This window comes from Eubalaena glacialis, chromosome 9, assembly GCF_028564815.1.
Source record: "Eubalaena glacialis isolate mEubGla1 chromosome 9, mEubGla1.1.hap2.+ XY, whole genome shotgun sequence".
Classification (NCBI taxonomy): Eukaryota; Metazoa; Chordata; class Mammalia; order Artiodactyla; family Balaenidae; genus Eubalaena; species Eubalaena glacialis.
The window spans coordinates 18,419,393-18,441,950 of NC_083724.1; the positions used below are offsets into that span (position 1 = coordinate 18,419,393).

At 40.9% G+C, this 22,558-nt stretch overlaps 1 protein-coding gene across 5 annotated transcripts in view; it reads left to right on the top strand.

The window, feature by feature from the left end:
- The window catches only part of ASTN2 (astrotactin 2), a 909,948-nt gene that overhangs the window by 570,206 nt on the left and 317,184 nt on the right, over positions 1 to 22,558 (top strand). For all 5 annotated transcript variants that reach the window (XM_061200030.1, XM_061200026.1, XM_061200028.1 and 2 more), the window contains exon 12: positions 9,820 to 9,986. In XM_061200030.1, the coding sequence (XP_061056013.1) occupies positions 9,820 to 9,986 (167 nt within the window). The remainder of the gene's footprint in view (positions 1 to 9,819; positions 9,987 to 22,558) is intronic.

Below are 22,558 nucleotides of genomic sequence, written 5' to 3' on the forward strand. Positions count from 1 at the left end.
TGATATTGGTCCTACCTTAGCATTGATGGGAAAAGCAAAAGCTGCCTGTGGCAGTGTTCTGCCTCCTCTCCACATGTAATGGGTCTCCTTCCATTGCTTCCTGAATGTATTTCCTATCTGGGGGAAAGTAATGAGCTATCCACAACAGGAGTTACCGTTTTTTGAACACCTGCCCTTGTGGCAGGTCTGTGGCAGGTACATGATCTAGTTTGGTTCTCTCACAAGCCCAGAGAGGTAGGAGTGACTCTCTCCAGTGGAGAGATGTGGAAACCAAGGCTCAGGGAAGCCAGGGCACACAGCAAGGAAGTGGTTTGGCCGGATTTCACTTGCAGCTGTGGGGATGCTGTGTAGCTGCCAGCGTGCTCAGCCTTTCATTCACGTCTAAGCTCACAGTTGCCGTTGTCTCATTTAATCTTGACCGTGATCTTATGGGGCAGTGCTACTGTTAGGAAGCAGCGCTCTTCCCAGGAGGTAGTACTATCATTCCGCTTGCATTGGCAATGAGAGAGAAAGCAAATGCTTACGGAGCCCTTGGAGGAGGACAAAGCTTTGCCCATGGTTAGGCAAGTTTGGAGGCATCCTTGTGATTTCTTAAAGTGCGCTCCCTCAATCAAAGGAAACTCTCCATTTTCTTCTGAAATACTTTAGACCTAGTTCTCCCCTTTTCAAGATCCATAGTTGCTTTGGTACAAACCAAGCAGCTCAGAGCTAAAAGGCTTCTCCAACTTCCTATTGCCCAATTCCTTCATTTTATAGCAGAGGAAACAGACTCAGAGGGTGGGATGTGCTTGCCTGAAGCCGTCCAGCGAGTCAGAGACCGACGCCAGGCAGAACTGGAACTCAGTGCTATGGAGAGCCATTCCTGTGCATCTGTAGAGGGCTCGCTAGGATCTGGCTTCTTATCTCCAGCATCCCATCTGCCTCCCGCTTCCACTTTTGAGGATAGGCTCAGAGAAGCCTCGCCATGAGCTCAAGGTGACAGCCAGTACGAGGCTGGGTCTAAGCTGGAGCTCTTCCCATTACCCCATGCTGCCTGTCAGGCCCCAGGTTGTAGAGGAGAGTTGGAGGTGCCACATTCCTGTCTCCCAGGGCCCAGGGAGGGGCGGGGCTCATCCTCCAGCACCACTGGGAAATCCCCCAGGCTTATTCCCTACATGAGTCAATCCGGCCCCAGGAAAAGTTATTCTGTTTTGCAAGTTGGTTGTTCTTCCTTCTGCTTTGAACAGCTGGTCCACCTTCTAGACTTGGGGGTGGGGTGGTGGGACAGCTCATTACAAATTTTGCGCTCGGAGCAATTTGCATTCCATAATTCATGAACATTAAAATGCATAATTACAAACAGAAACAAATGGCTTGGTGCTGATGAAAAGTCAGGCTGGGAAGGAGCACAGGGGATGGAGGAGGAGGCTGGAGAGAGCAGGGCAGGGTCTGCCTGTGCTGGAAACAGCTGGGAATCCCCCAGTTGCCTCCCCTCCACCTGCTAAGATCCTTAAGGCTTTAAGCCATAGGGACCCAGGCCCAGGGTCTTCCTGTGGGTTCTCTTCTGAGATGGGGCAGAATGGGGGCTGTGAAGCTCTGGAGCCCAGCTGACCTGAGTTAGACCCCAAGCTCTCTCACCTACGTACTATAAAGCCTCAAGCAAAGGAACAACACTCCAGGGAATGGGGTTATTCTCTGCTGGACCTGCCCCCTTTCTCCTGCCCACGCCTTGTCCCCCAGAGCCCACCTCCCAGGGGTCCTTCTGTGAGCTCTAAGAAAGTACTTAGAGATAACTGAATTCACTTACTTCAGTAATCTCTTCAAAGTAGCAAGTCAAATCACTTACTCCTCTGCCAACAACCCTCCAGTGCCTTCCGGTTATACTTGAATAAACTTGAGACGCCTTCTCATGACAGAAGCCCGGGGTCAGTAACTTTTTTGTGTAAAGGACCACGTAGTAAATATTTTAGGCTTTGCAAGTCACACGTGGTCCCTTTGTGTGTGTGTGTCTCACAGTCTTCTTTAAAAATCAAACAAAACAAACAAACAAAAAAACTTTAAAAATGTAAAGAAACATTTTTAGCTCTGGGGCTGTGCAAAAATAGGCTGTCAGGGGGAGTGTTCTTTTCTCTATTCCACTAAAAACAACTAAAAACTCTGGAGGTTATATATAAAACAAATGGAAGACTGTGAGAAGTGGAGAGAAGAGAAGGCGGCAGACCAGCTAGGGCTTTTGAGACACAAGGAAGGACATAGTGGTCATTCCCTGGGTTTTCTTTTTGCCTCATAGGTCCCAAACTTGGAGCTCAAGGAGACAGCAACTCAGAAAGGCTGATAGATAAAGACACAAACAAGCGAACAAAAAGAAAAAAAAAAAAAAAAAAAAAAGCCTGCTTTCTTAAGGCAAAGTATCAGGAAAAGGGCAGCTGACCAAGATAGAAAATTTTAGATACCAACCATTCTATTCAGACCAAACATCACAGAAAATTATAATAATACTAACAACGATAACAACATGCCTCCTCCCCCACCCATGCTAATAAAGGCCAAGGAGGGAACTAGATTCCATCCTTGGCAGGCTGTACTGAGACCATCTGCCAACCCAGTTCCCCCTTCCTGCTGGGGTGGTGTCAGACAAGGTCAAGTAAGGAGCCAGGACTTTAATCCCCACTGAGAGGTAATGAGCAACCCTCCTACCCCCATCCAAGGTCCATCCAGTGTCAGTGGAGACTAAATAAAGAGCCTGGACTTCACCCGAACCTTCAGTAATAGGGTACTTTTCCCCTCCCTGCTGAGGTATTGCCGGAGGAGGCCTAGTAGAAAGTCAGGACCATTGACCACTGATCAGTAGTGATGAAGCCACCCTCCATGCCACCCAGATGGTGTCAGTGGGGAACAGTAACTCAGCACACCTGCCATTCCCATCCAGGAAGCTATCAGTGGAGTCCTCACAGGGAGTCAGCTTCCCACCACCCCCCAGCAGTAATGAGGACCCTTCCCTCTCCGGTATCAGTGGAGGCCAAGTGGGGAAACTGGGATTCTGCCTCCCCCTGACAGTAACAAGGTGTGTCTCCCCTTTCGCCTGCTGGAGCAGTGTCAGAAAAAGCCAGATTTAAAAAAATATATTTAAGATTCAGAATTTTAAAAATAATATAATGTCCCAAATAGCTAGGATTCCATTGGGAATCACTTGTCATACCAAGAACCAGGGAGATCTCAAACAGGATGAAAAGAGACAACCAGTAAATGCCACTACCAAGATAAAAGAGATATTAGAATTATCTGACAAATATGTTGGAATAGCCATCATAAAAATGCTTAAGCAAGCAATTATACGCACAAATGGGAAAAAAAAAAAAATCTCAGCCAAGAAGTAAAAGATATAAAGGAGAAGCAAATGGAAATTATGTAACTGAAAAATACAATAATTGATTTACAAAATGCAGTGGATTGACTCACCAGCAGAATGGAGAGGACAAGGAAATAATCAATGAACTGAAAGATAGAACAGTAGAAATTACCTACTCTGAACATCAAGAGAAAATAGATTGGAAAAGAAAATGAACACAGTCTCATGGGCCTGTGGGACTGTGAAAAAAGATCTAACATTTGTGTCATTGGGGCCCCGGAAGAAGAGAAGAAAGAGAGCAGGACTAAAAAAGTACTCAAAGAAATTATGGCTAAAAACTTCCAATTTAGCAAAATGACTCATTCTACAGATTCAAAAAGCTGAGCAAACTCAAGGATAAACACAAAGAAATCCACACCAACACATCATAGTCAAATTTCTGAAAATATCTTTAGTTTTTCAAAAGAAAAAATCTTAAAAGCAAGGGGAGAGAAATGACATCTATAGGGGAAACACAATTTGAATGATGGTGGAATTCTCATAAGAAATCATGGAGGCCAGAAGGAAGTGGCACAACATTTTTCAAGTGCTAAATAAAAAAGAGCTGTCAATCCAGAATCCTGTGTCCAATAAAATATCCTTTAGAAATGAAGGAGAAATGAAGACATTCTCAGGTGAAGGAAACCTAAGAAAATTTGTCACCTGCAGACTTAGTCTAAATAAATGGCTAATGAAAGTTACCAAACAGAAAGGAAGTCATAAAAGAAGGGATCTTGGAACACTGGGAAGGAAGAAAACACAGTTAGCAAAAATATAGTTAAATGCATTAGACCTTCCTTCTCCTCTTGACTTATCTTCATTGTGTTTGATGGTTAAAGCCAAAATGATAGCAGTATCTGATGTGATTCTACATACAGTCTACCCAATATCTCCAGGTTTCACATCCACGGATTCCACCAACCTCTGATGTAAATTTCCCAGCTGGTTGAATTTGTGGATGGGAAACCTGCAGTTGTGGAGGGCTGAGTGTATTTATTGGACCGGGCCATATGAGGGACTTGAGCATTGGCAGAGGTTGGTATCTGTGTGGACTCCTGTAACCAATCTGCTATGGATACCAAGGGACAACTGTATATTTAGAGGAATAGTTAAGAAAATTATGTTATAAATGGGAGAGGATAAAGGGACATAAAGAGAAGTAAGCTTTCTTTTTTAAAAAAAATTATTGATTTTTATTTTTGGCTGCGTTGGGTCTTCGTTGCTGCACGCAAGCTTTCTCTAGCTGCGGTGAGCGGGGGCTACTCTTCGCTGCAGTGCACGGGTTTCTCATTGCGGTGGCTTCTCTTGTTGCAGAGCATGGGCTCTAGGTGCGTGGGCTTCAGCAGTTGTGGCATGCAGGCTCAGTAGTTGTGGCTCGCGGGCTCTAGAGTGCAGGCTCGGTAGTTGTGGCACATGGGTTCAGTTGCTTTGCGGCATGTGGGATCTTCCCGGACCAGGGATCGAACCCGTGTCCCCTGAACTGGCAGGCGGATTCTTAACCACTGCACCACCAGGGAAGTCCCAAGAGAAGTAAGCTTTCTACACATCACTTAAACTGGTAAAATAATGACACCAGTACAGTATGGTAAGTTACGCATACTAGAACAACCACTAAAAACTTTACAAAGAGATGTACCCCAAAATATTATCGATAAATTAAAAAGAATTTCTAAAAAATGTTCAAGTAACCCACAGGAAGGTAAGACAAAGAAAGCAGAGAAATGAAAAGCAGAGATGAGAAAACAGAAAGTAAACCAGTAGACTTAAGTTCTAAACTATCAATAATCACGTTAAATGTAAATGATCTAAATACACAAATGAAAAGACAGAAATTGGCAGAGTGGGTTAAAAATCATGACCCAAATATATGCTCTCTACAAGACATTCACTTCACATATAATGATTTAGGCAGGTTGAAAGTAAACCGATCAGAAAAGACATATACATAGCAAACAAAAGCTGGAGCAGCTATATTAATATCATATAAAGTGGGCCTTAGAGCAAAGAAAGTTATCAGAGAAGGACACTGTATAATAACGAAAGGGTTGTCCACCAGGAAGACATAGAAATCATAGATATTTATGCATCAAACAACAGAGCTGCAAAATATATGAAGCAAAAACTAATTGAACTGAAAGGAAAAATAGACTAATCCACAGTTTTAGTTGGAGCCTTCCACACCCCTCCCTCAACAACTGATACAACACTTAGACAGAAAGTTAGCAATGTTATAGATTAGGTTAGTAACACCTCCAACCAAAAGGATCTAGTTAACATTTATAGAACGCTCCGTGCAGCAACAACAGACTACACATTCTTTTTAAGTACTTATGGGACGGGTACTGAGATAGACCATATTCTGGGCCTTGGTAAAAGGCTCAACAAATTTAAAGAATTTAAATCATACAGAGTGTGTTCTCCAGCCATCACAGAATCAAACTAGAAAGCGATAACAGATAACAAAAAAATCTCTAAATACTTGGAAACTACACAACACATTTCTAAATAATCCATGGGTTGAGAGGAAGTCTCAAGGGCAATTAAAAATACATTGAACTGAATGAAATAAAAATACAGTATATCAAAATTTGTGGGACACAGCTAGCACAGTAATTCATCTTTTCCTTAAAGTAAAAGTCTTTATATTTAATGAGGAGGAAATTTACAGCCATAAATGCATCCATTAGTTAAAAAGTTTCAAATTAATCATCTAAGTTCCCATCTCAAGAACCTACAAAAAGGAGAACAAAAGAAGCTGAAAGCAAACAGAAGAAAGGAAATCAATGCAATTGAAAACAGAAAAATAGATAAAGTCAATGAAACCAAAAAAAAAAGATTCTTTGAAAATGTCAAGAAAATTGAAAAAAGATAAACAAAATAGCAAGACTTTTAAAGAAAAGAAGAGGGAAGACACAAGTTACCAATATCAGGAATGAGACGGATAATATCACTACAGACCCTGCAGATGTCAAAAGGATTAATAAAGGACTGTTGCAAATAGCTATACACACATATATTTGACAACCTAGATGAAATGGATCAATTCCTTGAAAAATGAAAAATATCACAACTCACCCAATATGAAATAGATATTTGAGTAGCCCTATAACTATTAAGAAAATTGAAATTGTAACTTAAAAACTCCCCCAAAAGAAATCTCTAAGCTTGGGTAGTTTCACTGGAGATGTAAACCTCAGTGTAAGTCTCACACCTCATACAAAAATTAACTTGAAGTGTATCACAGAATTAACTGTAAAACATAAAGCTGTAACACTTCTAGAACACACACATACACACACACGAGAAAATATTTGAGATTTGAGCTTGGCAAAGAGTTCTTAGATTCCAAGACATAGATTTTATGATACATAAAAGAGAAAATAACTTGGATTTCATCAAAATTAGAAACATTTGCTCTGTGAAAGCTCAGTTGAAGAAGATGAGAAGACAAATTACAGAGTGGGAGAGAAAATATTTGCAAACTGCATATTTGACAAAAGTCTAGTGTCTAGAATATATAAAGAACTCCCAAACCTTAACAATTAAAAACAAACAATCCAATTAGAAAATGAACAAAAGACATTGAGAGACATCTCACTGAAAAGGATATAAAGATGGAAAATAAACACAAAAGATGTTCAGCATCATGAACGATTAGATTCTCCCTTTTTGCCCCAATGACATTCATCTCTTTCCTCTAGGAAGACATCCCCGACCCAAGCCTCCCTACTCCAATATTCCCCAGTCAATCACATTTGCAGAATTTCCATTTTCCCATTCAAGTTATACTGTGCTTCTTCATGTTTGCTTTATAACTAGTTCTCTGTCTGACAGATATGTGTATTTCTCATTTCTCAAACTAGATCCTAAGCTTCTTAATCATACCCAGAACGGCAGCTACCATTTGCCGAACACTGTGCCAAGCACTTGTTACATTTATCTCACTGTATTAGTTATCTTTTGCTGTGTAACAGATTATCCCCAAATTGGGCAGCTTAAAACAAGAAGCATTTATTATCTCACACCATTTTTAAGGATTAGAAATTTAAGAGTGGCTTAGCAAACTGGGTGGTTTAAGAAAATAGAAATGTATTTTCTCAAGGTTCTGGAGGCCAGAAATCTGAAATCAAGATTGTCAGTAGGGTCCTCCTCCCTCAAAGGGCTCCAGGGGAGAACGCATCCTTGTCTCTCCAGCTTCTGGCGGCTGCAGCATTTGGTGACTTGTGGCCACATCACTCCAATCTGTGCTCTATCTCCACGTGGTCCTTTGCATGTGTGTAATCTCTCTGTGCCTCTTTTTTATAAGGACATTTGTGACAGCATTTAGAGCTACCTAGATAGATAATCCCGATTAGTCTCCTCATCTCAAGAGCTTTAATATAATTACATCTGCAAAACAACATTACCATAGAAGGTAACATTCACAGGTTCCAAGGGTTAAGATGGGGACATATCTTTGGGAGCCATTATTAGCCCTGCCACACCACCTCATAGGTTTGCCGTAAGGATTAACTACTTAGATACAGTGTTTAGATTATGCCTGGAATATAGAACATATTGTTTTAAAGAATAAAAGTGGTAGGCAATCAGTGGGGGGGTGGAAAGAACTGTGAGTATTACCCCGCCCCAGATATCTCCTGTTTCCTGGTGAGAAGGTCAGCCCTTCCTTCCAGCACTCACCCCTACATCTCTGCAGACAGACGACCCAGCCCCAGGTACCAGCACACAGCTCCCAATGACCCCATGACTAGGTGCCTTTCTGTCTGACAGTGAATGTTCTGAGCCAAGCAGGGGCCTCCTCTGAGCTTGTATTAATATGTACAGCACTTCACTCCCATAGAAAATTGATTTTTCTTTTTAAGCACAAAATGTAGCCAGTTTTATAACCTTTCTGCAGCTTGACAAAGGCCATTTATAACCAACTCTCTCTGTCACCCTTCCTGGCGCCAGTCTCAAATGTCTTGAAGAACTCTCTCGTGCATCTGTAATTATGAATTCTTCTTAGGCAAAATTTAATTTCTAAGAGAGATGACCTTTTTTTGTTATTGTGGTTTTTGTAAATTAATTTTGGGGTGTGTGTTTTGTTATTGATGTTGTTCAGGATGACGGCTTGGGCAGGGGACGAGGGAGCTGGTTGGGAGGAGAGGAACATTGGGAGGGCATTTTAGTCAGCGATGTCCAGTGATGGATGAGGGGGGCCGGGCTCTGGGTGTTAATCTTGGTGGACACAGGAAATGCCAGCAGGGTGACTGAAATTAAAACCTAGTACCTCATTTTCCTCTCCCAAACGCAGGAGAATTGGAACTTCTTCTCCATCTGCTGGACTGGAGATGAGCTCAGCCTCATCAAATGATGGGAAACTAAATTAAATAAATAGGTGGTTTTACCGAGGGTATAAGAGCTTCCATTTATGGAGCACTTAGCAGGTACACCCTTAGCTGGGCACACCAGAAGAGCATTCAACTGAGATCACTCAAGGTTGGAATCGTTGGGGTTTTTAAGGGACCAGAGGGCAACCCGTTTGGTTACCTGGAGGAAAGTGCACATGGCCTGGCAGAGGGTTTGATATCATCTGCAGAGGACCTTGGCTGTCAGCTTTAGGAAGATTCACTTTGTTGTTGTTTAGAATTCATTTATTTACTTAAGCTGGGGAGTGATGCTACTTAGAAATATCACTCTGGAGACCATTAGGAGGATGGTATGCAGCAGGCCAGACTGCAGGCCAGCAGTTTAGGAAGCCTTTGTGAAGATGCAGGAGTCTCATTTAGGACTTCAGGTACTAGGATGGAGAAGAGGTGACACATTCAAGACAGGAAGGAAGAGAACTCACATTTGAGGAGTACCAAATTTCATGCCAAATTCTGAAGTAAGTTATGCAGCCCCTGTGGTCCAACTTAAGCTTGACAACAAATCCACAGATGCAGGTGCTAGGCTCGTTTAACAGATAAGGAAGTTGAAGGTCAGAGAGGGCGAGTAACTTGCCCCAGATCACGCAGGGAGAAGGGGAAGATCTGGAATTTAAACTCATATTGGTAAAAGCTCTTTAAAATATATCTGGCTGCCTCCCATGGTGACCCTATTGGACAATAATAATAAACACAATAATGATGATGATCCCAGCAATATCAGTATTCATAGCAGCTCACATTTGCTGTATGGTTGCCATATGAGCCACAGAGTTCTAAGTACTTTGCACACACCATCTCCCTTCAGTCTCACAACTTTACAAGATAGATATCGACAAACGCTCCATTTTACAGGTGGGCACACTGAGGTTCGGAGAGGTAAAGGACTTTATCCAAGGCCACACAGCTATTAGTTGGTCAAAGGAGACTTTGAGCCTGTCTCTACAGTCCCGACACCTGCCCCTTTTCAGAAGGTGGGAGGAGAGGGCGTGATGAGACCCTCCACTTCTTCAGCTGTAACCAACTGTTTGCTGTCTCTCTGAGCAGTGCCCTGAGGAGCTGAGGCCCATGAAGGACGGCTCCGGCTGCTATGATCACTCCCAAGGCATCGACTGCTCCGATGGCTTCAACGGTGGCTGCGAGCAGCTGTGCCTGCAGCAGACACTGCCTTTGCCCTACGATGCCACCTCCAGCACCATCTTCATGTTCTGCGGGTGAGTCTCTGTCCCCGAGGCCCGGCCTCTCCCTTCGCAGCAGTGGGAGGGATGCAGGAAAAAGATCGGGAACTACAGCCTGGCCCAGCTGGGACTGACCTTCAATGAAATGGCCTTTCTGCCTCTGCTTTTTCAGCCCAAGAGGAAAAAGGCAACCATATAACCTTTTGTTGGGGATTGAAAAGAAGAATGGAAGAAGAAAAATAAATAATTGATTAATGGTTATAACAAACGGAATCCTTGCTCAGGCTGCATCCGAGGGTCAGGATTTTTTTCTGCAAACGTCTCTTGCCCCTTCTGCATCACCCTGTAGCCCCCGGTCAGTGTATTTTGGAGACAAAAGCAGGCACCTTGAAGGTGTCCCTGAGAAACCAGCAGGTGTGGCGCTTAAGAACAGGGGCTTAGCCCAGGCTTTCAACTTTCTTATTTCAGGGATCAAGCAGTGCCAAGTTCAGAGGTTACCCCCTCTTTGTCCTAATGCCCCTATCAATAATGATAATTAATTGGGGGAGGTGAGGTGGAAAAGAAACAATGCAGGCAAAGCTCAAGGTTCTCGCTCATGCTAAGAAATCAGCTGTTTTAAACTTAGTATGAGACTGAAAGAGGGGGTCACGTTAGGACCAACTTGCTGAGTGACCTGGGACAAGTCGCTGTCCCTCTCTGGGCTGCAGTTTGACGACGTGTGAAATGAGATCTTTGGATAAGGACGCCTAATAGTTGTTCCAATTTATCTTGTTCTCCTTGTTGAAAAAGTCTGCAGTGGGAGTTACCTCTGCCATGGAGAGCTTCTAGCATAGCATTTGGTCCTCAGCAGTCACTCGAGAAAATGGCAGCCTTTTTTCTTCTCTTCATTCTCTTTCTGATGATGTCTTCATATTAGAAAAGTTGCTCATTTTTTGACATTCTGTGACTCAGAAAAATAATTCTTTGCTTGTGCAAGATGGTTAGTCATTGAAGGGTGCTCAGTGCTTTACTAAGATAGAAAAGCAGAGTAAAGCATAAACAAACTTTTCAGTCCTACGTGTTACGAAAGAGGAGGTGGGGGAATGTGTATGGGTTTAATCTCAGTTTAACAGAAAATTAATTTTACCTGCATGGATCTAGTCCATGGGGTCTGGTTTTCCTTCTGGGGCTTATTTCAGGGTCTCCAGCCCCATTTACACTGGGTGCTGCAGGCGCCCTTGATCAGTTGTTAAGGCAACTTGCCGGAGGCCCTAGATATGTATCAGTAAGATAAATAAGAAACAAAGTATTGTATGCAGACCTGAATTTATAGGGTCTCTCCTCAGCTTAAATGACTGCAGGGCAGTGTTGAGTAAATTATGCGTGGGCTTAAATCTGAGACTTGAATAGTAAATCAGCTGTGTTCTTATCATTGTTATTGCACTTGGGGGGAGAAGTGTCCTTCTGTTGCGAATTACAGTAGCAGCAGGGGCAACGGCAGTAATGGATTTTGACTTAGAAACTGTCACCACCTTTCATCCCTAGCACACTGCAGCAGTCAAGGGGAATCAGTAGACTTGGGTTCTAATCCTAACTCTACCTCTAACTTTCTCTTAAACATCAGGCAACTCTCAGGACCCCTGACCTTCAGTTTCTTCATCTCTAAAATTTTAATAATATCTACATTAACATACTGATGTTTGTGAAGATTGCAAAGTACATTTATTACTCTGTTCAGGTTAAGTAATGTGCCCAGGGTCACACGGCTGGTAATGTAGCTTACCACCTCTCGCTGTGTGACCTTAAACAAGGTACTTGACATCTCTATGCCTCAGTTTTCTCATCTGTAGAAAAGATGATAATAGCATCTCTCTATAGAGTTGCTATGAGGATTAAATGCATTACGTTAATTACATCACAGTTTACATTAATATTTCTAAAGTCCTTTGGAACAGTGCCCTGCACAGAGTCAGCACTGGTGTGTATTTGTTAAATAAAATAGCTAAAGTGAATGATAGTCATGACAACAGCCCTCCACTTGCTCAGTGACCTGAGGTGCTCAACCTCTTAGTTTCCGGGTCTGTGAGACAAGGACAAACTAACCTTCCCTACCCAGAAAGGTCTCTTAGAGTTGTAAGTTAGACTGAATTGGGAGAGGGTGCTGTGAGCTGTTGAAGGTCATCCAAATGCTGATCAACAGGACAAAAACGAGAATAAAACTCAGGTCTCCTAAAACCAACTGCAATGTCAACATGCTTTGAAAATCGTGTATTGAGGATGCAAATGAGAAGTTAGCCACACTCGTTAGAAGCACTGTAAACAAAACAACGAAAGCCATTAGCAGGTACTTGTGTGAAAGTTGGTCTAGAGAAGTAGCAGGCTACTGAATTAAACAAGGAAAACAAACCCTCGCTCAAGGGGACCTTGTCGACATGCTCAGAGCTCTGTGCCTTTTCTGAGAGTTTCCTGGGTAGCACGGGTTTAATAAACCTATTTGCAGGCAGGTTAATAATAGCAGCTAACACTTATTAAGCACTTCCTACATACCATGACTGTGCTAAGTACTTTGATGACATTAGCCCGTTGAATTCTCATACCAACTCTACAAGGGAGGTACTAGTATTATGATCTCGATTTACTGTCAAGAAAACCAGGCACAGAGGCGCTCAGTGACTTACTCAAGGTCACACAGCTAATAAATAGGGGCGTCGAGATTCAAACCCAGTCCACGGGGCTCCAGTATTAGTCAAAACAGATCTGATATCACTCCTGGCCTCTGGCCACTCCCGGCCGTGTGGTTTTGAGCAAATCACTAAACGTCTCTGAGACTCTTGTTTTACGTAGAATCAGATGTGATTGCAGCAGCATTGGGAGGATTAATTGAAATCACATGTGCGTAGAGGCCAGCACATGTAAGCACTCACTACATGGTAGCTGTAATTAGTCTGATAGGTATAAAGCCATCTCATTTAATCCTCCAATGACTGAATTGTATGTCCTGTTTACTGCTCTATCTATCTCCAGCACATTAGAACAGTGCCTGGCACGTAGTAGGTGCTCAATTAATAATTGTGAAATTAAGTTCCTCAATTGACAGGGCTAAGGAAGTTGTTCGCAGTCTGACCTTTTCAGCTGTATTTCCAGCTACGTCCCTATTCCTGAATTAGGCATCTTGGCTTCAGCTTCTGGAGTGTTCAACACTGTTCCCTCTGCTTCTCCTCCTCTCTCCCCCCCACTACCCCCCATTTGTCCGTGGCCCTTTAGCTTGAATGCTCTGTTTCATCTTCAAGTCTTGGTATAGAGCTTAACCTTCTTCAGCCAGTCTTCTCAGAGTCCCAAGAGAAGTCCAAAAGTGAGATGTGCAGTTACCGTGGAGCTGGGTATATAATGCCTTGCCCTTTCAAATGGATACCATTTAAATGTTGGCTTAATATTTATCAAATCTTAACATTTATAGGAAAGACTGTTTTTCTTGTCTTATATTAGTTTGTTTTTTTTGTTTTTTCTTTTCTACCCATAGGGCCCTCTTACCAGGGAAGGGCCATTGACATTTTGTCTCCAATTCTAATTTATCCCAGTGAAATCTTGACACCTCTTGCAGACTGGACCGCTGGCTGGCTGTTCTGGTTGTCAGCCCTAGTCAGGTCAAGTTCCTCAAAACTGAGTCAAGCATCCTTTCTCTGGAGTCACACAGCCCCCCACCCCATGCTTCTCACTGTCGCAGCCCCATTGCTGTGTTGACTTACCTGCTTTCCTGTCTGGTCCCTGTCACACTGTAAACTCCTCATGAGCAGGGACTAGGTCTTAATCACCTGTGTGTCCCCGTTGTCACTGCTTGCCCAAGGACTTTTTCAAAGCCATGACTGTCGAATTAAAGAATTCATCCACCTAAGATTTGCTGCACCAACTCTGTGCCTGGTCTTTTGTGGGGTGATAAGAATGCAAAGAAGCATTGAGTACAAGTCCTTGCCCACCAGGGACAAAGCGGACTCTGGGGACAGCTGTTTGAGCCTCACTTGGTCCTGATTGATGTTGATAGACTACAGGTAACAGTATGATAAGAGAAGCAGGTGGATTTGAGAGAGGTTGAGAAGGTCATTGGATACTAAGATGAAACATTTAGGATGAATCTTATGGGTGAGGAAGCATTTCTTCTCTCCAAGACCTACACAAGTTACCTAGCAACCAAGTTTGTTTCATTTGTGCGTGTGTTTACAGCATATACCGTGCATTCTTCCAAGAGAAGTTAATATTATCCACATGAATCCAACTTATAAAAAATAGATAATATAAAGATAGGACAAGACAGATCAGAGCCATTTGTAAGGAGAGAAAGGGAAAGGGAGAAAATGGTTTCAGGAGCCTGAAATGGGAGAATTACTCAATGTGAGATAAATTTAGCACTGTTTGTCTTGGCAACCAAAGTAAGCAGAAAAAAACATGGTGGATTATAGAATTGTCCTTGCTTGAGAAAAGGAAGTTTGCAGTTTTGGGGGTTTTTGCTTTGCTTTGTTTTGTTTTCCAGAGGATATACTCCTTTTCCTGACATAATTTGCTAAGAGAGATATTTCCTATATATACCTATATAAGAAGTAGTGAACAATGCCATCAACAGTTTTGAAGTTTCAGTATTTCTCACATCATTTAGAGGAGAAAACTGAGGCCCAGAAGGGTCTCACAGCCAGTGAGGAGGTGAAATTGGGATAGGAGATGTCCCAGGCTACTCTATTCTAATCTGAATATATTGAATATACTTAAATATAATTTACTTTAAAGTGCACTGAAAATGTACGTAAAAATATGGACTCAAAGAGCACATCCAGCCTCAATAGTCCTTGCTAGGCTATCTGTTTCATGTCATTTTTATGTGATTTTAGGAGGGAGAGGAGATAAATACATGTGTTTAATAGCCATTGTTAACTGGAAGCCTCTTATTTTCATTGCCAAAGTGGAAGTTGGCTCTCATAATGGAAAACACTGACCTAGAGAATGCAGACAGAGATTTTAATTTTCACTGTCAGTAACTAGTTGTAGAGGTATGGGGGATATTCACTCACGCACTTGTTTTGTTGTAGTTTCAAATTTTAGGCTAGGCCTGAGCTCTGCCCTCTCCGACTGCTGATGGAAAGATGGGGCTTTACCTCTCAGAGTGGACATAGAACGTGCACTTGCCAGCTTCTTTTCACAAAAGTACAACCTTGCACTCTCAGCTGTTTGAAACATTTGCAAGAGCTCAGGTGTGAGACGTATTCACAGACAACTGATGGAAGCACACAAAGTCCAGCCATTCATTCAGATAGGTGTTTTCATATGTGGGTCCTGTAAAACATTAGTTCCATGAGATGCTCAAAGACAAAAAAAGGGAAGTTGCAGTGGTCAAGCCCACATGGAAAAGTCTGCACTCTAGAAATGTCTCTTGAAGGTTCACAGGGCACCTGAGGATAATAAAAGCTCTAAGTCCTGCAGTGGTAAAACATAGCATATTTTGTTGGTTCTAAAGTGCCCAGATTTTCCACACTTTAACATTTTTGAAATTAGGATGTATTTTACTATCGATGGTTTGATAGAGTTTAATTAAAAATTGTTTTTTCTTTCTTAGTGTTAGGTGAAAGGCTAGTGTTTCTTATAGGTGTTGAGGGTCTTAGAGTAGATAAAATATTTTATATAATTTAGCCCAAGGTTCTCCATGGCATTCCCTTCCCTTCCTTGTCCTCTCCTTCCTTCTTTTCTGAAGAATACTCTTGAGTATGTTACCTTCAAAATGGCTTTTCTAGAAACTCTACATTTTTCCCTTGAGTGAAACCTGCAGATGGAGGCCACTCTGACAAGAGTTTTACTAATCTTCACGTTGGTCAATGTTGGGACAGTCCTGAGAAGCTTCATGAGAAACACAAGTGGGGTCCATGTGGCTGAAGGCCTTAACTGCTAGGTCACAGAGGGTCCTGGTCCTGATGACCCCAGAGTGGGATTTCTTACAGGTGTCAGGATCAGCAAAGCTGAGAAAACGCCTGCTTCTCTCCTGCCTTGGTGGTAGGATGCTAAGATTCATCCCTAACATTAGTCCAAGTCTATGTGGTATGCAGTTTCTCGAGCTCTTCTTACCCTTAACTTTGCTCTATTCTTTTTTTTTTTTTTTTTTTCTTCTGGGATTTGATTCCCTTCCCCATTAAAAAAAAAAATTTCTTGTCTATGCATTTCATTACATAATTTGATTGATTCCATAGCCATTGAGGAATGAATGAATGAATGCGCAGGTAAATACGTGAATAAATAAATAAATACCCTGCCTTGAGAAGTTGTATAAATGCCATTTCTCTTAGGCCCCAGTTTCCTTTTTTTGAAAAACAAGCAAGATTGGAAGCAGTCATTTGTGCTAAAGTGGAATGAGCCCTAGATTTGGAGGAAAAAGATCCAAGTCCAGGTCCTGGCTTTTCCAAAGTGCTCGTGTGATCTTGGTCAAGGGATTTAAAATGCCAAGCCTCAGGGTCCTTGGTGGCAATGTCAGAATGAAAGTACCCGTCTCATGACATAGCTGTAAGGATTAAATAAAATATGCTCTTGGCTAAACATGTATAAGCTTTTGTGGTACAGGCTCTGAAGCCCCATCCAATTCTAGTATTCTCTGTAATGTGATGGGTGGGTTCAGGGTAACACATTCACTGCCTTCAGCTAAAATGCCCAGTTTGTATCTCTGTACTTATTTTATTTTATGTTTTTCATTTTGGCATGTGTATAAATATAGTTTCATGCAGATCTTGGCTGGTTTCCTGTGAGCCTACACTCTTTAGAATTTCTGTAAGAAAATCTCCCAGACGACAGAATGTTCTAAAGGAGCTGTATAATTATGTCGCATGGTACAAAAATAAGATTAAAAAAAAAAAATAGAAACCAACAACTAAATAGACCTTTGCATAAATCATCCTGTGCCCTGAGGTGGCTTGGGGGAAAGAGTTGCTCACGTTTTAAAACTCAAAGGATCATTTGCATTTATGAGTTCTTTCTCTCTCTCTCTCTCTCTCTCTCTCTCTCTCTCTCTCACCCTACATCTCTAAGGGTCTTACTAAGCGAACCCGGCCTTTTATCTCCCTTCCTTCCTCTCCTGCTGAGCTAACAGTCTTTTCTCACCCCCAGGCAAAAGAAAATCACCATGCACCTACAGTTGTAATATGGCTAAAGTCATACACACACACACACACACATTCATATACACACTTCTTGAAATAGGAGCTCCAGGTTTAATTCCTAGCACCACTCTTGCCAAGGTGTATCTCCATGGGCAAGTCACTTCACTTCCCTAAACTTCAGTTTTCTCATCTGAAAAGGGGAGCAACAACTCCCTGTGAAGGTTGTATATTAGTTTCCTGGTGCTTCCGCAATGCATTACCACAAACTTAGTACCTTCAAACAATACAGATTTATTATTTTATGGTTCTGGAGGGCAGAAGTTCTAAAATCTAGGCATCGGCAGAACTTCAGGGCCAGAGACATAGTCTCTGTGTCTGTTTGTCTGTCTCTTTCCTCTGCTTCCAAGTTGTATCTCCTTCTCTGATCCTGACACTCTTCTCTACCTCATATGCTCCTATAAGGACCCTTTTGATTACATTGAGTCCACCCAGGTAATCCAGAATAATTGTCCCATCTCAAAATTCTTAACTTAATCACATCCGCAAAGTTCCTTTTTCCATGTAAGGTAACATTTCATGGGTTCTGGGGATTAGGAGATGGATGTTTTGGGGGAACCATTATTCTATCCACTACAGATTGCAATAAGGAGAAAAATACATAGAAAAAAAAATTTCACTAGACTGTGGAATCTTGAATGCAGAACTGAGCTTTGTGTATACATGTGTGTATGTACATACATATATATGCACATGTATGCACACGCACACATATATATACACATGTATGCATACGCATGTATATATGTGCATATATAATGTGTATATTCAACTTATATATAATAATTACACATGTATAAATATATAAAGTTATATATTTAAAATATATGTATAATGTATGTTTATATGTACAGTGTATTTCCAATGAATGGCACAGATAATTTCCCAATTACGTAGTTTGAAGCAAAAAAAAAAAAAAAAAATCAGAAAAGGGTAATAACTCTGTTGGCTTTAAGACATCTGGATCTAGAAAGAGACCAGCAACTAAGATCTGAGAACCACTGGAAGTAGATGTACGTTCTCTGGGAAGTGTAAATTGGCTAATAGGTTAAGCAGCAATCATAGGTAATACTAGCATAATCACAGTAACATTAATCATCATCATCACAGTAGCTGATGCATTAATTGGCCACTACATCATAGATACTATTTTATCCTTTATGTAAGTTATCTCTAATTCTCACAACAGCCCTATGATAAGGATTATTATTATCCCCATTTAATAGATAATGACACTGAGGCCTAGGGTAGTTAACAGACTTGATCAGGGTCACACAGCTGGGAAGTGGTACAGCCTCTATTTGACCACAGCTTTAATTAGATCCAGAATCTGAACTTGACATTTTGTGTCTCCTTTAGGTAAGGGGGCCTGGAATCTCAATAAATTCACCAAAGTAGAAATTATACAAGCTACATTCTCAGACTAGAATGTGATAATATTAGATACTAACAGCAATCTATCTAGCATATGAATCTATATATTTGGGAATTACAAAAATCAAAACCTTCTAAATAACACTTGGGTAAATAAAAAAATCAAATTTAAATGATCACCTCTTTAGCAACGAGCAGGAGCTGGAAAGCTGCCTGTGAAACTCATGGAATAGAGGCAAAGCAGTAGTCAGAAGCTCCGTGGCATTTACTAAGAAGAAAGAAAGACCGAAAATAAACAAATGAAGCATTCAACTCCAGAAGCCAGAAAAAGAGTTATAAAACAAACTCAAAGAAAGCAGCAGGAAGGAATTAATACAAGTAAAAGCTGAAATACATGACATAGAAAAAAAAAGGAGCCTTGCCAGTAAAATGCAAAAGCTTCTTCGAAGGAGAGAGAGAGAGAACGCAAACACATTGGTAATGAGCTAGGGGCATAACCATAGAAGCACAGAAGATAAAACAAATTTAATGAGAATACTGTGTGCAAATGTATGCCAATAAATTTAAAAGTCTTGATAAAATGCATTATTTCCTTAGAAAATATAAATTACCAAGTTTGAGTCATGATGCTGTAGAAAATCTAAATAGCCAAATAAAATAAAATGATAAGAGAGCTAAATGTCTACAATTGAAAAGAAGACATCAAGCCCAGGTGATTTTATATGCTGGTCTTACCAAATCATCAAGGAATGGATAACCTCTATCTTATGTAAACCTATCCAGAGAAAGAAAATAAAGGACAGTTTTCTAATTTATTCCATAATCCTAGCATAATCTGAATACCCAAAATGGGCAAATATATACTCATTCATCCAGAAAAATCTGGTTGATGTATTAGAACTGATGGGCTCCTTATGTGGTAGGATGAAAGATCAACTTTCAAAAATCAAGAATAACTTTCCTCAATATCAGCAATAACTAACTAGAAAATATAAGGGAAAACAAACGTGAAAACTGATCATATTCCTCAAGTGGAAAATACTGTAATAATAGAAGCTATCACTCTACTGTATCCTTGTGCACGCTGTATTTCAGACACAACTCATTTAATCCTCACAGTGGCTCTGTGCGGTGGGAACTTCTTCATAGATAAGCAAAGGAAGTACAGAGAGGTTAAGCATTTTGTCCAGGGTCACACAGCAAAAAATGGTGGAATCTGGATTTGGACTATTGTGGTCTGGATCCAAAACACCTGCTTGTAACCTCTACCATAGTGCATTGCATAAATACCTATGAATAAACCCCCACCAGATATGTGCAAGATTTTTATGACCGAAAGTCTAAAACTTCAGTGAAGGTTTTAAAAGAACACTTGCTAAATGGAGATGCAAACTATGTTTCTGAATTAGAAGACTCCCAACTGTAAAGATGCTGTATCAATCAGCCAGGATAAGATAGGCTATGTTGCTGTAACAAATGAAGCCTCCCAAACCAGGAGATTGCACACAGAAGTTGATTTCTGGTTCACACAAGGTCCGTTGTAATTGAGGCAGCATTCTTCCATCCTGCAGTATGGATCTGGAACACATGATCTCCAAGCTTACCATAGCAAGGGAAGAGAGGGCTTGAGAGTCATGCAACATGTTTGTAAGGGCTGGATCTGCAATGACTTATATCACAGCAACACAGATTCCATCTCTCAGAATCCCTTCACATGGTCCCTTAAACCCAACTGCAAGGGCAGCTTAGATGTGTAGTCTACAGGGTGTCCACAAAGAGGATCCAGTGTGGTGAACATAAGACATCATCTCTGCCACAGTTGTCAACAGTGCTCAGCACAGAGTTGACTCTCAATGCATATGTCTTAAAGGAAAAAAAATTAACAACTTCCCCCCATTTAGCCTACAAATTCAATTTAGACAAGCCAAAATTCCACTAAAGTTTTACATGAAATTTGACAAACCAACTCTAAACTTTATCTGAAGGGAAAAATGAGTAAGAACAGTGAGGAAATTTTGAAATAGGAAATCAGTGTTCTTGACAGGGAGAAGACTTACCTTGCTACATTCAAAACATGCCATAAAACTCTATTAATGAAAATAGTGCAGAATTATTGCAGGAATATACAGATAATTAAATAAAATTTCCAACTATGTATATGTGGTACACATAATGATTTAATACATTCCAAAAAGGCATTTCAAACTACTTAGGGAAAGGATGGCTCCTTCAGATAATCATCTACCCATTTTAAAAATAATTAAGTTAAAATAACCACTCCCACCATGCACAGAAATAAACGCCACACAGATTAAATAACCAAAGATGAAAAAACTGTATAAATACGAGAAGAATATAAAGAAAGATTGGTTATTTTTGGCATCTTTGTGGCTTCCTAAGCATCATACAAAATTCAAAAGCAATAAAGGACCAGGATAAAGAGGTTACAAGACATCAAAAGCAATATTAAAATGCAAGTACAGACTGGAAGAAAATTTAGAAGGTGAAAGATAACTACTGAGAAAATATACAAAACATATACAAACCAATAAGCAAAAAGACAAGTCTCACAAAACATGAATGGATAATGAGAAATACAGAATGAGAAGTACAAATGACCACGGCATGAAAAGATGGTGAACCTCACCAGTAATCAGGGAAATGCAAATCCGAACAAAAATGATTAATTTTTGCCATCCCAGATTGGCAATAATGAACATGACAGGTATGGAGAAATGAGTTCTCTCATTCATCAGTGATAGGATTGTAAACTGGCAGTGCCTCTACAGATAGCCATTTAGTAGATCTATCAAAATTTAAAAATTCATAAAACATTGATCCAGCAATCCCTCTTTTAAGAATCTGTTTTATAAAAAATAAACTCAAAATGGATTAAAGACCTAAATGTAAGGCCAGACACTATCAAACTCTTAGAGGAAAGCATAGGCAGAACACTCCATGACATAAATCACAGCAAGATCCTTTTTGACCCACCTCCTAGAGAAATGGAAATAAAAACAAAAATAAACAAATGGGACCTAATGAAACTTAGAAGCTTTTGCACAGCAAAGGAAACCATAAACAAGACGAAAAGACAACCCTCAGAATGGGAGAAAATATTTGCAAACGAAGCAGCTGACAAAGGATTAATCTCCAAAATTTACAAGCAGCTCATGCAGCTCAATATTAAAAAACAAACAACCCAATCCAAGATGGGCAGAAGACCTAAATAGACATTCTCCAAAGAAGATATCCAGATTGCCAACAAACACATGAAAGGATGCTCAACATCACTAACCATTAGAGAAATGCAGATCAAAACTATAATTAGGTATCACCTCACACCGGTCAGAATGGCCATCATCCAAAAATCTACAAACAATAAATGCTGGAGAGGGTGTGGAGAAAAGGGAACCCTCTTGCACTGTTGGTGCGAATGTAAATTGATACAGCCACTATGGAGAACAGTATGGAGGTTCCTTAGAAAACTAAAAATAGAACTACTATATGACCCAGCAATCCCACTACTGGGCATATACCCTGAGAAAACCATAATTCAAAAAGAGTCATGTACCACAATGTTCATTGCAGCTCTATTTACAATAGCCAGGACATGGAAGCAACCTAAGTGTCCATCGACAGATGAATGGATAAAGAAGATGTGGCACATATATACAATGGAATATTACTCAGCCATAAAAAGGAACGAAATTGAGTTATTTGTAGTGAGGTAGATGGACCTAGAGTCTGTCATACAGAGTGAAGTAAGTCAGAAAGAGAAAAACAAATACCGTATGCTAACACATATATATAGAATCTAAAAAAAAAAAAGGTTCTGAAGAACCTAGGGGCAGGACAGGAATAAAGACGCAGACATAGAGAATGGACTTGAGGACACAGGGAAGGGGAAGGGTAAGCTGGGTCGAAGTGAGAGAGTGGCATGGACATAAACACACTACCAAATGTAAAATAGCTAGTGGGAAGCAGCCGCATAGCACAGGGAAATCAGCTCAGTGCTTTGTGTCCACCTAGAGGGGTGGGATAGGGAGGGTGGGAAGGAGACGCAAGAGGGAG